This window comes from Sinocyclocheilus rhinocerous, unplaced genomic scaffold, assembly GCF_001515625.1.
Source record: "Sinocyclocheilus rhinocerous isolate Xijiao unplaced genomic scaffold, SAMN03320098_v1.1 scaffold4486, whole genome shotgun sequence".
Taxonomy (NCBI): Eukaryota; Metazoa; Chordata; class Actinopteri; order Cypriniformes; family Cyprinidae; genus Sinocyclocheilus; species Sinocyclocheilus rhinocerous.
In genome coordinates this window covers 40,812-55,564 of record NW_015636588.1, presented here as the reverse complement: position 1 = coordinate 55,564, position 14,753 = coordinate 40,812, and the positions used below count along the sequence as shown (strand labels likewise).

Below are 14,753 nucleotides of genomic sequence, written 5' to 3'. Positions count from 1 at the left end.
CAGGTTTTTTTTTTTTTTGGGTGTTGGTTTTATTTACATTTAAGTAAAATAAAATTGTTTTGATTTTACTTTTTAGATTGAAAAAAATATGTGCATCCAATCAAGTTTTAGTCACAACTTGTGTGGCTTTTCTGCAAATTTATGTGGCATTATTGCAAAATAATACCTCAAACAACAAAAACAAATTCTAACCTTTGAGAAAAATACAGTTTTTTATGCATTTTATAATGTTTCAATATATATTTACAAAATGTATATCAGAAAAGTTGTTAGAGGAGCAGTTAGCCACTTCCAGAAAAATGCCCCCCCCCCATTTACTGTACATTCCACTTTATTGTGGGCACTATACTTATATACTTTGATTTCTAGCAATAATGTAACATTCTAGAAGAATTTCTCAATCGGCTTCCGTTACATCGATCTAGGGTGAAGTCAGCAAAACACTTTTTGGTAAACTGTGATTTAAATGCAAATAAATCAATAAATTCTACCAACACAATTTCAAGATCACCCATTATTATTAGTAATAACTTGTGTGGCTTTTCTGCAAATTTATGTGGCATTATTGCAAAATAATACCTCAAACAACAAAAACAAATTCTAACCTTTGAGAAAAATACAGTTTTTTATGCATTTTATAATGTTTCAATATATATTTACAAAATGTATATCAGAAAAGTTGTTAGAGGAGCAGTTAGCCACTTCCAGAAAAATGAATGGATCTCTATGGGCCTCTGCTGGATATACTGTATATGGTCATTAAACTATTCTTTCAAAAACTGAAATTTATACAAGTTTCTCTCTAACCAGCAGATGACAGAATTCTACACCTAACACCTAGATCAATATCCAGAGACAACTTAAATTAAATTTAAATAATAATTTAAGTGATTTCTCATAGAAATGTAATATTTCACATGCAAGCTAATGGTGTAGTTGAGGATTTTTGTGGTAAACAGGTAAATGCAAATAAATCAATAAATTCTACCAACACAATTTCAAGACCACCCATTATTATTAGTAATATGTTTTTTTTTTTTTTTAAAGGAGCAGGACACCAAAAGCTGATTTCAAGTTCTACAACAAGCTCCACAGAAGTCAATACTCAATTCAATTATTAAGTGTTCATTACTTTAATTATTCCGTCATTAAATTATGTGTAAACCACAAAGTCCAGAATTACTTGCCGAATTCATGTCATATTTTGAATAACCATTCAGCCTATTCAGTCCTTAGTTGGGGGTGATCTGAAAGACTAATTCAATTGTAAATTTGTTTAATTCTATTTTTTATACTAAACAAGAACCTCACCTGAATGTACCTGTAGATTTTGGGGTCCCCTGCTGTACCTTTCTTTAATGAGACCAAAGACTTCTCAGCTGAACGAAGAGTTGCCTTCAGCTTCCCCTTTAAAGATAACACGTGTAATCATATAAAAATCGATTCTTTCAGTAACGAAGTGGGCAGCCATAATTTAAGCATTTATTAATGACACCTGCGCACCCGGTCTCACCTTGAGTTGTCGCACGGCCTGCTGTAGCTTTTGCGTTTGGTGCCATCTGTGCTCATGTTCCTTACACGTTGCACATATAGCCTCTTCATCAGTTTGACAAAACAGCTCGATTTTCTCTCCATGTATCAGACACTCGTGTTCTCCATCCTTCTCCTCCTTCTTGTTTTTCTCTCTCAGGTAAGACTCACAGGTGTTCCTCAAGCACAGGTTGGACACCGGTTCCTGCGGAGACACCTGTCTACAGACGGGACAGTTTCTGGAGCTGCTGGAGGTCCAGTGAGCATTAATGCACTGCCGGCAGAAACTGTGTCCACAGCTCAATAACACCGGATCTCTGAAGAGTTCAGTGCACACAGGACAAGACAGCTCATCCTCAAGCGCCATTTAGAGACAGAAGAAATGAAACTGAATAAAGATTTCTCTGAGAACAAATCTGACTTGCAAAATAAACACTTCCTAATCTTAGTACAGCCTCTGTATGAGGAAACGACATGTCAAACTTTCATTGGAAGAAAAAAGAAGGTCGGAAAGAATCACTAAAACGTTAATATACCCAAACAACAGGGGGCGCTGATGAACCGCTCTGATTCACATTCAAATCTGCAAAAGCATGAAAAAAAAACTAGTTTATACTGGCAACGTATTAGTAACATTCCTACACACATATGTTTTATTGTTTTACAATAAGACAATTTAAAATAAGAGTAAAAAACTAAATGTCAACAGGTTTGTGTGACAGTTACGATTAGGGGTAGAGTTATTATTTTTAGTATTACATTATATTGGTCATTTCCGTATCATATTGTGCATAAAAAAAATGTATAGCTGACTTGGACTCGCGTCTTTGCATTTAGGCTACATGACTGTGACCAGCAGATGTCCTCGGCGAGCGCTTCAAAACTGTGAACTGGTTCGCGTTGTGTTTCAGAAGCACCGTTTGTCCCTCTTCACTATTTTAATAAATGTGCATTTATACTCTTCTGGTCTGCTCACGAGAGTACTGTAGTACGCTCATGTGAGTGCGTTAGCCACGCCCACAAACTTTCTAGCAGATTCCAACCGAGCAAAGCTGCTTTTCTTAAAGGGGTCGCCGCGAAATTAAAGGCGAACACATCAGTTTATAGAGTTTAATTGCAGTCTATACAGTTTAATTACCATATATTATAATCTCTACGTCATTTACCAGATGATTGAGGGCAGTGTATTTTTTTTTTGCACCACAACCTTTCTCTTTTTAGTAAGAAGCCTTTCCCTTTAAATCTGCTCCCGGGACCACCTAGAGTCGCTCCGCTTTTCTGTCGGTTGGCAATAAGTCGCCGAGGGTCACTGTTCGCGTCAGCGCGCCGCGATCAGTCTCGCCGTTCCGCTTTCCTGCCCGATCTTCCGCTTTTTCTCAGTTTTTCTCGTTCTCCAGCCATGCATCTGCTGTGTTTCTTTGTCCTGCTGCTCTGGATCGGTCCGGCGCGCGGTTATTTCCCGGAGGAGCGCTGGAGCCCGGAGTCCGCGTTGCTCGCGCCGCGGGTGCTGCTCGCGCTGGTCTGCCGCAACTCGGCGCACTCTCTGCCGCACGTCCTCGGATCCATCGACCGCCTCAACTTCCCCAAAGACCGCATGGCTGTATGGTGAGTTCTGGCGGATTGGACTGTTTGGCGTGATTTATCAGAATTGATGTTCCGCGCAATTACGCGTCTGACAGCTGCGCGTCCTGCGCTGGACTGATGCGTTGTGTGTTAACTGTAAGTGACTGCAGACTTTCTGTAAGTGAGTGAAAGTAAACAACAGAGAGGCGTTTTATGTGCGTGTTGGCTGAACTAAACTAACACCAGCTGTGCTTACGTGAGTCTTTAGAGACGTGATTTGTGATTTATCTCTGTTTGGAAACGAGAGCAGGATAGATTTGACTCGGTTCCTGCTGTGGCCTGTGTGCGTGGAGGGGAAATGAGCGAGTTTAGACGTGTCCAGGGCAGACAGACACCCCCTTCATGCCCCTCGATCAGCTCTGCCCTCCTCCCTCCTCCCTTTCCCCCCGACTCAGGCCGATCTGATCAGCCGACGTGTCTTTAGCCGCGGCCATGAATGCGCGTTGCTCGCGGTGATGGAATTTGTGAGAAAACAAAACAACACATGAATGAGTTTCCTGCATGAAGGAGAGTCAGTGAGCTGAAAACTTCCCCTGCGGCGACAGCCAGATTAAATGTATGAAACACCTTCTGAGAGACTTTATGACCTCATAAAACATGCATGTCAGAAAACTAGGGAAGACATCTTTAATAATCGAATTGTGTAGTGAACTATAGGCTACTTATTGATTTCTATTTACTTAGGGCAGAGTTTCTTTATAGTCATCAAATACTTTAATATTTAGTATTCACAGTCAACATCCCTTCAGCAAATACTTAAGAAAATGAAAGTTGACCCCAAAAACTATTCTGACACAAAAAAACATGAAAAATGTATTTGATTACAAAATATCAGACCAAATGAAAGATGCAAAAAGTAAAAAGTTTTGTTTTGCACGATAAAGCAACATTTCACCCAAAAATGAAAATTCTCACCATCTACTTATTTAAGAGCATGGTCCCATTCAGTGTTTGGCATAATGCATTGCTTTAATTACTTTCCCAAAAAATGGTGTGGTCCATTTTCATGATGCTTTTTGTTTGTCAGTTCGGAGCCAGGTTCTCTTCCAGTGGATTATATAAAACTATTTTCATAATCCAATACAGAAACTTGGTTCTGATGAAAAATTAAAAAACACCAACAACCAATCAGAATCCACCAGACAGAAGAAGAGCTTGAACATTTAAATGCTAATGTCTGAGCTGGATGCTAATGCAGTTATTGTTCTTGGTGTGAACAAGCATTAAATGAGTGCATGACAAGAAATTAATGCAATTGTGGGTAAACTCTTCCTTTAATGTGAGTGTTTAATTGTTGGGTGAGTTTAAAATAGCATCTGATTGGCGTGTAGCCAATGTAATGTAAAACATTTTTGACATCGTATCATCCTCGTTTCATTCAGTTCAGAGTCGCAGCGGTGTTCAGAACTGAAGCCTCGCTCTCAGCGTGTAGTTAACAACTGAAACTGAACCGCCGGGGTTTGTGTAGCTGCCACAAACAGACCAGAACGAAACCACATGTGGTCCGAGACTCCCAGAAGCCGTCGGGTTCAGCGCTCGCTAGCGCTTTAGCACACTGAAACTGAACTGTATTTAGGAAAGGTCTTTGATGAACAGATGAACATCTTGGCAGATCTGAACATCAGCACACGCACATCAAAGTCCATATAATCTAAAGCGTTATTACAGGAATAACTCAAACTGCGCTTAAATCAGTTATGAGAGGCGCTGACCGCTAACAAGCAGGCTCGCTACATAAGCATAGCATTAGAGCGGTTCGCAAAGACACACGACAGCTCGTGATCAACATCTCCAGTGGGGTTCTCATCTGCTCCAGCTTTCATTTTTACAGTAATACTGTAGGATGGGCGTCGTCGTGTGATTGGTTCTCTCAATGCGAGGGCGGCGGTTTGGCGCCCTTTTCTCCTGTGTCTTAATGGCTTTAATTAACGAATGAGTGCTTTCTTTTAATGACTCTCTATGAATCAGGCAGCCACATTATAGATGTAATTTTACATCCACAGATGTTTAATTGCCATTTTATCACCATATTTAGATATAACATATAATAATATGTAATTATAATGCATACACTACTCTTCAAAGTCAGAAAGATTTTTTTTATGCTCACCCAGGAGCATGTATTTAAAAGTAAAAACACTAATCCTGAAATATTATGACAATGCTATTACAATTGATATATAATATAATATATTGCGATTTAAAATAACTGTTTTCCATTTGAATATATATTATTATATAAAAATTATTATATATTATTATATAATATAATATAATATAATTATTTTTGTTGGAAACTCAAAGAAAATAAATGTTTTTTTTCTGCATGTACATTATCGTTTTGGATGCAAACCATTATTAACAAAAAAGTTATTTGTTTCTGAAGCTTTCTAGTGTTTCTTCAGATCTCTAAACCTAATTATGAACACTAGTAGGGGTGGGCGATATGACAAAAATCTTGTATCACGGTATGAGTAATTTTATATCATGATAACGATATACATCACGATATAGTTATTTTTTTCTTTTAAAAAGGTTTTTATGATATTAAAATCTTTGATACCATAGAATTTTTATAATCCTTGTCACCAATGTCGATATCAAACTAATACAAGAAAATAATAATAAAAAAAAAAACAAGCTCACTGGAGATAAATAAACAGTCAGTGATGAAATAAGAACAAGAAACTAATTACAAGCAATAGGACAAAAAACTACAATAAATAAGAAATACATTGTGTAAATTAATTAGTCTTCACTGTGTAAGTTTCTATCTATCTATCTATATCTCTCTCTCTCTCTCTATATATATATATATATATAGGCATAATTATTAGCATTAGCATTATTTATTTATTTTCGTCTTATTCTAGTTACAAAAGTTTGTGTAAATTAATTAGTCTTCACTGTGTAAATTTCTATCTATCTATCTATATCTATATATATATATATACAGTATATATAGGCATAATTATTAGCATTAGCATTATTTATTTATTTTCTTCTTATTCTAGTTACAAAAGTGATTTAGTCAAGAGCAGTGAGAGATTTTCTCTCACTGTTGTTTGATTAATATGAATGGCAGACAGGACGAATGTTGGACAGCTTCCCCTTTAAGACCGAAGTCCTGAACCAATATACTGTTACACATGCGTTTTCTCTTGCAACTGTTTACGTTCCCTTAAGACCTAAATGACTGTTTATTTGGACGCATATAAGCGTTTATGCAATTGTTCAAAGCCAATAAAGTGGCAAAAATGCTCACGAGCTCTATTAGCAGCTGATGCGCGGCTTACGCGCTCCTCTCACACAGACAGCGCGCGTATAGCTCTGTTGTTTGTGTTTCAACGGCCTAAAATCAGTTGTTTTAAACTGCAGTGCTTAAAAATGCGTGCAAACATTAAGTTTTCGTGACCACGCGCAAAGCAACGTGACGTGAGCGCGCATGCTGTTATTCACGTTTCTGCCTGCATCCCCGCGAAATTCAAACGATTGTCGTTTACGAATCCCCACGACAACCCTACGTCAAGCAAATCGTGGCAAAATCGGGCTAAAATCGTGTAGTCTGAACCGGGCATAAGATTGCCGTCATTCAAATGATGAAAAAGTATTGCCGTAAACAATGTATTTTTGTGGCACCACGAAATAAACGATAGAGCATAATATGAAAAGATAGACTTTTAATTTCGTCCATCCGATATACTGTATATCGTCATATTGACCAGCCCTAAACTAGTACTAGTAATTTTTGTCTTTGCAAGTTTAGTGTAAACAACGGAAGCATTCAGACCTGTAGGTCATCAAACACAATCCTGATGAGATGGACGGGTGCGTCAGATCTGATTGAGACTGGAAAAAAAGAGGAATGAAATTTGCCTGAGGAACTTTCAGAAGCTTGTGTGTGTGTGTGTGTGTGTGTGTGTGTGTGTGTGTGTTTGGTATGAGATTGTGCACCTGGAAACCATCTGTTCACAGCTAAACCCTGATTAGAGACAGCCTGTATGATCTCAGTGATAAATTTCCCCAGGAACATCTGCTGAGCTCACCTGAACACACACATGTTTGTACAGCATCTGTCAGTGCTGGGGGTAACACATTATAAGTAATGCAACATACTTTTCCAAGTAACTAGTAAAGTGCATTACTTTTAAATTTGCAACTGAGTTTTGTACCTTCTTTCAGCCTTAGGCTTATTCATTTCGCTTTTGTTGTGAAAGGGCCAAAAATATATATTTTTTATTTTTATATTTTTTAATAAAACAAATAATCAAGCCCAGCCCAGGTGACAGAAAGTAATGCAAATGTAACATAATGCATTACTTTTCATAAAAGTAACAGAATTAGTTACTTTTTATGGAGTAAAGCAATACTGTAATGCATTACTTTTAAAAGTAACTTAATAATAATAATAATACATTTTATTTAAAGGCGCCTTTCAGAGCAATCAAGGACACCGTACAATTGAGTGATAATCGTAAAATCAAGACAACAATACAACAAACAACATCTTTCCCCAACACTGGCAACTGTGTGAGTGAATCTGACTCATTTTCTTCACTGACACATTGTGTAGCAGCTGTGAAGGGCTCTGGTTCTTGTGTGCTGCAGCCAAACGCTGAAGACAAGCTTGGTTTTCCAAAGGTCGTGTAGTGCAGTTAAATATGGGGTGATTTTACAGCACTGCGCATCAGAGCAAACTCAACATTCAGGAAAAAGGGAAAATTAAAAAGCTCTAATTATAGTCATTTGCTTTCTATTTTGTCATTCATGTTTGGAGAAGCGGCCGTCTTTGACATGTCTGTTTCAGATGTTGAACTGTTTTCAGATGATCTCTCTGTCCTCAGGGTGGCCACAGATCATAATTCAGACAACACCACAGCGATCCTGCGCGAATGGCTCGTAAACGTCCAGAACTTCTATCATTATGTGGAGTGGAGACCTCAGGAGGAGCCCAGGTGAGGCTGACCTTAAACTACATCTGAACCTCAAGCTGAACTCATCACAGAAACATCTGCCCACCTTTCCTGATCTGACCAGTGTCTGCTCTCTTTCTCTTCCTATGTTAGAAAACATATTTTGTTAAATAAATCCAAATTTGTTAAATATCAATGTGCTATTGACCTCAAAATACATTGATCTTTTTTAATCTTTTATTTAAACATTTTTCATTAAACATTAAAAATGTGACTGATTTATTCTTTATTTTCAAGTTTTTAAATACTTTTTTCAAGGTAAAAAAGTATATATATATATATATATATATATGTGTGTGTGTGTGTGTGTCTTTTATGTGTGTTGTTTCAGCATGAGATACTATTGTATATTGTTGTTTTTGTTGATATTTTGAATTAGATTTTATTTTTAGTTTCTCTTTTCATGTTTATTTTAAAGTTTTGTCATTTTGTTGTAATTTGGTGTTTTTGTCATTTTCATAATTTAATTAATAATTTATGCATTTAGCAGACGCTTTTATCCAAAGCGACTTACAGTGCATTCAGGCTAATACAGTTTTTTTTACCAGTATGTGTGTTTCCTGGGAATCGAACCCACAACCTTTTGCGGTGCTAACGCAATGTGTAACTGCTATGCGTTGTTTTTAAATTTCACTGTAAAAAAAAATCCGTAAAAAAATTACAGTAAAAAAACGGCCGCATTTATAATAAAAATACGGTATCAACATTTTAGGTTTTACGGTTTTAACTTAAATTTACAGTTAAATACCGTAATTTAATTAACTGATATAATGTTTATATACCAATCTATTGAAGTACTGAAATCTGTTTTGTACCTTTGTAATACACTGATAACCACCAAATGCAGGTGGTGATGAGAGTCACACGATGAACCAAAGCCCATCACAAGCAGCTTTTAAATAATACCATATATAGAAGTTGCACAGTATCATTCACACAAACACTAAACACACATGAAACTGAAATAATGCAATAAACATTAATTTAACAACATTAGATATAACATACAATTGTAATGTACAAAACTGATAAGAAAAAAATAAAAAGAAACATAGTTATTTAAACAAAAAAACATCAAATTTGAAATGAAACGCAGGGGATTCTGGAAATGTCAATTTACGGTTATTCACTGTAAAATATACTTCGTTTTTACTTCCAAAAACGGTATACTACCGTAAAATTGTAATGTCCAATACAGTTTTTCACTGTATATAGTAGGGTTACCGTTAACCATTTAACAGGTTTTTACTGTAGCATTTTTACAGTCTTTTACCGTTAAATTCACAATTTATTTATTTTTATTTATTTTTATTATATTATTTTAGTTTTAGTTATTTTATTACACCAAGGCAAACTAAATTAAAATAAAAAATGCTGTCTTGGAAAATAGCTGAAATAAAACAAGTTTCAGTTTTTTATATTTTACTTTATTCCGTTAACATTGTAACAAAAATATATACAGTATATTGGGTATATTGCACCACATGGTATTTTACCACCTGAACTAACCTTGCCTTGCCATAAAAACTATTTTTTTTGTACAGAAATTAAAAACATTTTAGTGCAATTAAGTCATTTTATGTATCAGTTGCATTTTAACATATATTTTAATTAATTGATAGGACGACAAATCAGACAGTAAATATGCGAATGCCACTTTGCCCTTGATGTGTGTCTGAATGGTTTGTGGCTCATGCATGTATTTGTCTGTGTGTTTCTCAGCGTCTATGAGGACGAGAGCGGCCCGAAGCACTGGACGAACCTGCGATACGAGCACCTGATGAAGCTGCGTCAGGCGGCCCTCGACACGGCGCGGGAGATGTGGGCCGACTACTTTCTGGTACATCGTCTAAAATCTGAGACGAGTCTCTTTAGCCCTCGCTGAAGTCAGCTACCATCATCCACGGCTGTAATGTTGCCTGTCAGCGCAGATAATGTGACCGCAGTGTAATTACACTTCACCTCCAGTCTGCAGAGGGTCACGGGCCGCGTCCCGTCGCTTGCTCGTCTAAAGTTAGCAGTTGCTCTGTTCAGTATTATAGGGATATTTCTGCTGCTCTGTGATCAGCTCTGTTCCTGCAGTCCAGCGTTCGGCTCCACACTAGTTTAACTGCTCTGCATGTGTTTTAGTGGAAGTACTCTGTACCATTATAGGATTAAACACACTGTCTCTCGAGCCGCCGCTGAGGAATCAAAACCACGGGCATGTATAAAAGTCAAACATCTTTCCTGGAGAACCACATTGAGTTTTATCTTCAATAACTGACATCAATTAAAAAGTTTTTTTAGTCATCTCTTGAGTTCAAACTGTAAAAGTAGGTGTAGATTTCACTCAGAAATAGCTAGTAAATTTCACAAATAATTACAAAGAAGCAGAACGACTGAAATTGTATTTTCTGGTAGAGTGTTTTCCAATAATAATTTAACTTTGAAAAGTCATTTTTACAGTGTGTTTCTGATTCAGGAGCCAAAATCCAATTTCAAAATAAAACGGGTTTATACATTTTAAATGTACTTAAATGCAACCTACAAACGTGTAATTACAAATATATTTAAACAAGTTCCAATAGAAATTACATTAAAATGTATTTTAGTTTACCATAAATGTTTGTTCGGCAGTGCTTTAACCATATTTTAATGAGAACAGAAATAATTATGAAATTACATTTAAAGATGTACTTAAGTCCTCTCTATATTTAAGCTATAATACATTTTCATTTAATTGTAAATAACCTCCAATTGAGTGTCAGAAAAACATTTTTGTGGATCGGATTAAAACAATGCACATTTTTTAGAAATGTTTGTTCGGCAGTGCTTTAACCATATTTTAATGAGAACAGAAATAATTATGAAATTACATTTAAAGATGTACTTAAGTCCTCTCTATATTTAAGCTATAATACATTTTCATTTAATTGTAAATAACCTCCAACTGAGTGTCAGAAAAACATATTTGTGGATCGGATTAAAACAATGCACATTTTTTTACATCTAAAATTAGGCTAAGTGACGTAATGTGGAGTCGCTATAAATAATAAATGAAATAAACCTGACAAACTCGTGGCGGTGCGTCTGTGTTTGCAGATGGTGGACTGTGATAACCTGCTGACTAACCGGGATGTTTTATGGAAGCTGATGCAGGAGAATAAGACGATCGCGGCGCCGATGCTGGAGTCCAGAGCGGCGTACTCAAACTTCTGGTGCGGCATGACGTCTCAGGTGTGTGAAACCCACAACTGATCACGTGTGGATCCCGAGTCTTCATTTCACAGCTGTTTTATAGTTTAGACTTAGTCCTGTGGCAAATGTGCTTTTTAGTTTCTATCTATTTAGTTAACCGTATTCTTAGTCAAGTTTTAGCGACTACTGTGATAACCTGCTGACTAACCGGGATGTTTTATGGAAGCTGATGCAGGAGAATAAGACGATCGCGGCGCCGATGCTGGAGTCCAGAGCGGCGTACTCAAACTTCTGGTGCGGCATGACGTCTCAGGTGTGTGAAACCCACAACTGATCACGTGTGGATCCCGAGTCTTCATTTCACAGCTGTTTTATCATTTAGACTTGTCCTGTGGCAAATGTGCTTTTTAGTTTCTATCTATTTAGTCAACCGTATTCTTAGTCAAGTTTTAGCGACTAAACGTCTGGGCATTTTAGTCAAGATTTAGTCAATGAAAACTGTCATGCTGCATAGTGGTTCAACTGATAATCACAATTTCATCACACAAAATTCGAATAGTTGTCATTAGAGAAATTTCTTTTTACGTTTCTGATTGCACTTTCACATAAGCAACACATGTTTGGGTTTATTAGTTTGTCACTGAGAAGTTTTTCTCACATTTAATCGTAGCAAACGGCCACGCGAAGGAACACAGACTGCCTTTTATTACACATTACTTTGAGCGTAATATCGCAGTGAAGATCGCTAAACTCCAGCGTACGTGATTTCTGGTGTTTTCAGATCATCAGAGCTTTTTTCTCAGAGCAGAGAGAGTTTGTGCATATGGTTGCCAGATTGGGAATATTAAGTAAATCAAAGGGTGAAAATTTAGCTGTTTCTGGTGGGGGATTTTAACTCTTGACATTTGGCAACCGTAAACAGGCTTGTTGAAGAATATTTATATAATATATAGTAATAAAAAAATCTACTTTTTGTTGACAAAAAAATAAATGTGTTTTTTATTATTTAAATTTTATAATTATAAATATTTTAGTTTAGCCTTTCTTGTCAACAATATTGCATGTTTATATAAATTATAATTAAATATTAAGTTTAAAAAAAGGAAGAAAATTAGTAATTTAGGGGGATTTAAACTCTTGACATTTGGCAACCGTAAACAGGCTTGTTGAAGAATATTTATATAATATATAGTAATAAAAAAAATCTACTTTTTGTTGACAAAAATAAAAAGAAATGTGTTTTTTATTATTTAAATTTTATAATTATAAATATTTTAGTTTAGCCTTTTTTGTCAACAATATTGCATGTTTATATAAATTATAATTAAATATTAAGTTAAAAAAAAGGAAGAAAATTAGTAATTTAGGGGGATTTAAACTCTTGACATTTGGCAACCGCAAACAGGCTTGTTAAAATACATTTATATAATATATAATATTTTTTCTACTTTTTGTTGACAAAGATAAAGAGAAATGTTGGCAACGTTTTTTTTTTTATTATTTAAATGTTTATAAATAACTTTCATAATTATAAATATTGTGTTTTCGCCTCTTTTGTCAGCAATATTGCATGTTTAAATAAATTATAATTATATATTAATCAGAGTCATTGTTTAATGATGACAGTACCATCTTGTTTTAAGGCCCGTTCACACCAACAGACGATTAAGATGTTTACTGTAATTGCGCACTCCAGATTTGTCATCTGTCACTTTAATTTCTCAAGCTCTTTAATGCAGAATGAATTCTGATTGGTTGTCAATATTTTTATTGTTAATCTGCTAAAAAAAACAATCTGTAAGTGATTCCATCAATATCGTTCTTCTGTGCCGCTATCGTTATATTATATATATCTCTGTCGTTATGGTTACCGTTATTGTTCACACAGGACGAAAAAAAAATCCTCGCTTTTTCGCGCCGCGAATGATCGCGCTTCGTGTGAATAGCTCCATAGGGATCTATTGTTTCGATTCAAAAGCATCATCGAATTTTCGTGTTCAGTGTGAAAAGACCTTTAGTCATGAAGAAGGTTGTGGACAGACATCTTTGTTTGCAGTCTTGTTAACGAGCGAGTGTGTTATTACAGGGTTATTATAAGCGGACGCCGGCCTACATGCCGATCCGCAGGCAGGAGCGCCAGGGCTGCTTCGCCGTGCCCATGGTTCACTCCACCTTCCTGCTGGACCTGAGGAAGGAGGCGTCCCGCGAGCTGGCCTTCTTCCCGCCGCATCCCGACTACAGCTGGGCCTTCGACGACATCATCATCTTCGCCTTCTCCGCGCGCATGGCAGGTGCGTCTCAGACTGAGAAGATTACATTCAGTTATCATGTGCGCTGCTTTTGCTTGAGATTTAACACCGTTTCCTGCAGAGGTTCAGATGTACATCTGCAACAGAGAGACTTATGGGTATTTCCCCGTGCCCCTGCGCTCCCATAATACCCTGCAGGACGAGGCGGACAGTTTCCTGCACTCGCTGCTGGAGGTTATGGGTGAGTCACATGACTGGTCAGTGGTCACATGTCCTTGTTATTCAGCTTAAAGAGCGTAACGATGTCTTTGATCATTGGGTGTGTTTTGTCTGCAGTGCGCAATCCTCCATCAGAGCCATCTCTGTATCTCTCTCTTCCTCCGAAACAGCCGGATAAAATGGGCTTCGATGAGGTCAGGATGTCACATTTCTACAACACTATTTCACTTTGTTTTGTATTGCAGTATATTTTATTGTATTTTTATTATGCTTTATATTTTTATATTTATTATTTTTTCATTTTATATTGTATTATATGTGTTGTATTTTATTATATGTTATATTGTTATTTTATGAAATAGTATAACATAAGATAGAGCAATATAGCCGTTTATATTTAAATATATATAATCCCATATTACATCATTGTATGAAATGGTATAAAATACTGGAATGCTTAAAGTGTATTGTATTATATTATATCATATTAATTTATTAAATGGTATAAAATAGTGTAGTATTTTTTAGTTGTGTTTATTATTGTGTTGTATTTATTTTGTATCATAGTATAAAAATACAATTGTATTTATTTTATAGATTTTTATTGACATTCTGTATTATCATATTATTTATATATTACATTTATTTAATTTTATATTATTTTATAAAATAGTCAGATATATTACTATTGTATATATTAATCAGGTTTATATATTACATATATTATTAGCTCATATAATATGTTATTCTGGTTATATTTCTGCAGGTGTTTATGATAAACCTGCTGAAGCGTTCGGACCGCAGAGAGCGCATGCTGAGGACTCTGTACGAACAAGAGATCGCGTGCAAGATCACCGCAGCTGTAGATGGCAAGTACGTCTCAAACACACACAAACGCCGTCTCTCACCTGTTACGCTCGCACACAGACCGTCTGACACGAGTGTGTTTGTGTGTGTGTGTGTGTGTGTGTGTGTGTGT

General features: G+C 36.2%; 1 protein-coding gene and 1 pseudogene across 1 annotated transcript in view; one reads left to right on the top strand and one right to left on the bottom strand.

Annotated features, from left to right (window-relative positions):
• The window catches only part of LOC107748004 (tripartite motif-containing protein 35-like), a 5,387-nt pseudogene extending 3,440 nt beyond the window's left edge, over positions 1–1,947 (bottom strand).
• An 815-nt stretch (positions 1,948–2,762) lies between these two features.
• LOC107748005 (procollagen galactosyltransferase 1-like) overlaps positions 2,763–14,753 on the top strand; it is a 14,876-nt gene continuing 2,885 nt past the window's right edge. Inside the window, exons 1-8 of the mRNA XM_016562651.1 lie at positions 2,763–3,135; positions 7,998–8,108; positions 9,849–9,966; positions 11,211–11,345; positions 13,393–13,597; positions 13,677–13,796; positions 13,892–13,968; positions 14,541–14,735. Of these exons, the coding sequence (XP_016418137.1) occupies positions 2,930–3,135; positions 7,998–8,108; positions 9,849–9,966; positions 11,211–11,345; positions 13,393–13,597; positions 13,677–13,796; positions 13,892–13,968; positions 14,541–14,735 (1,167 nt within the window). The 5' untranslated portion in view covers positions 2,763–2,929. The remainder of the gene's footprint in view (positions 3,136–7,997; positions 8,109–9,848; positions 9,967–11,210; positions 11,346–13,392; positions 13,598–13,676; positions 13,797–13,891; positions 13,969–14,540; positions 14,736–14,753) is intronic.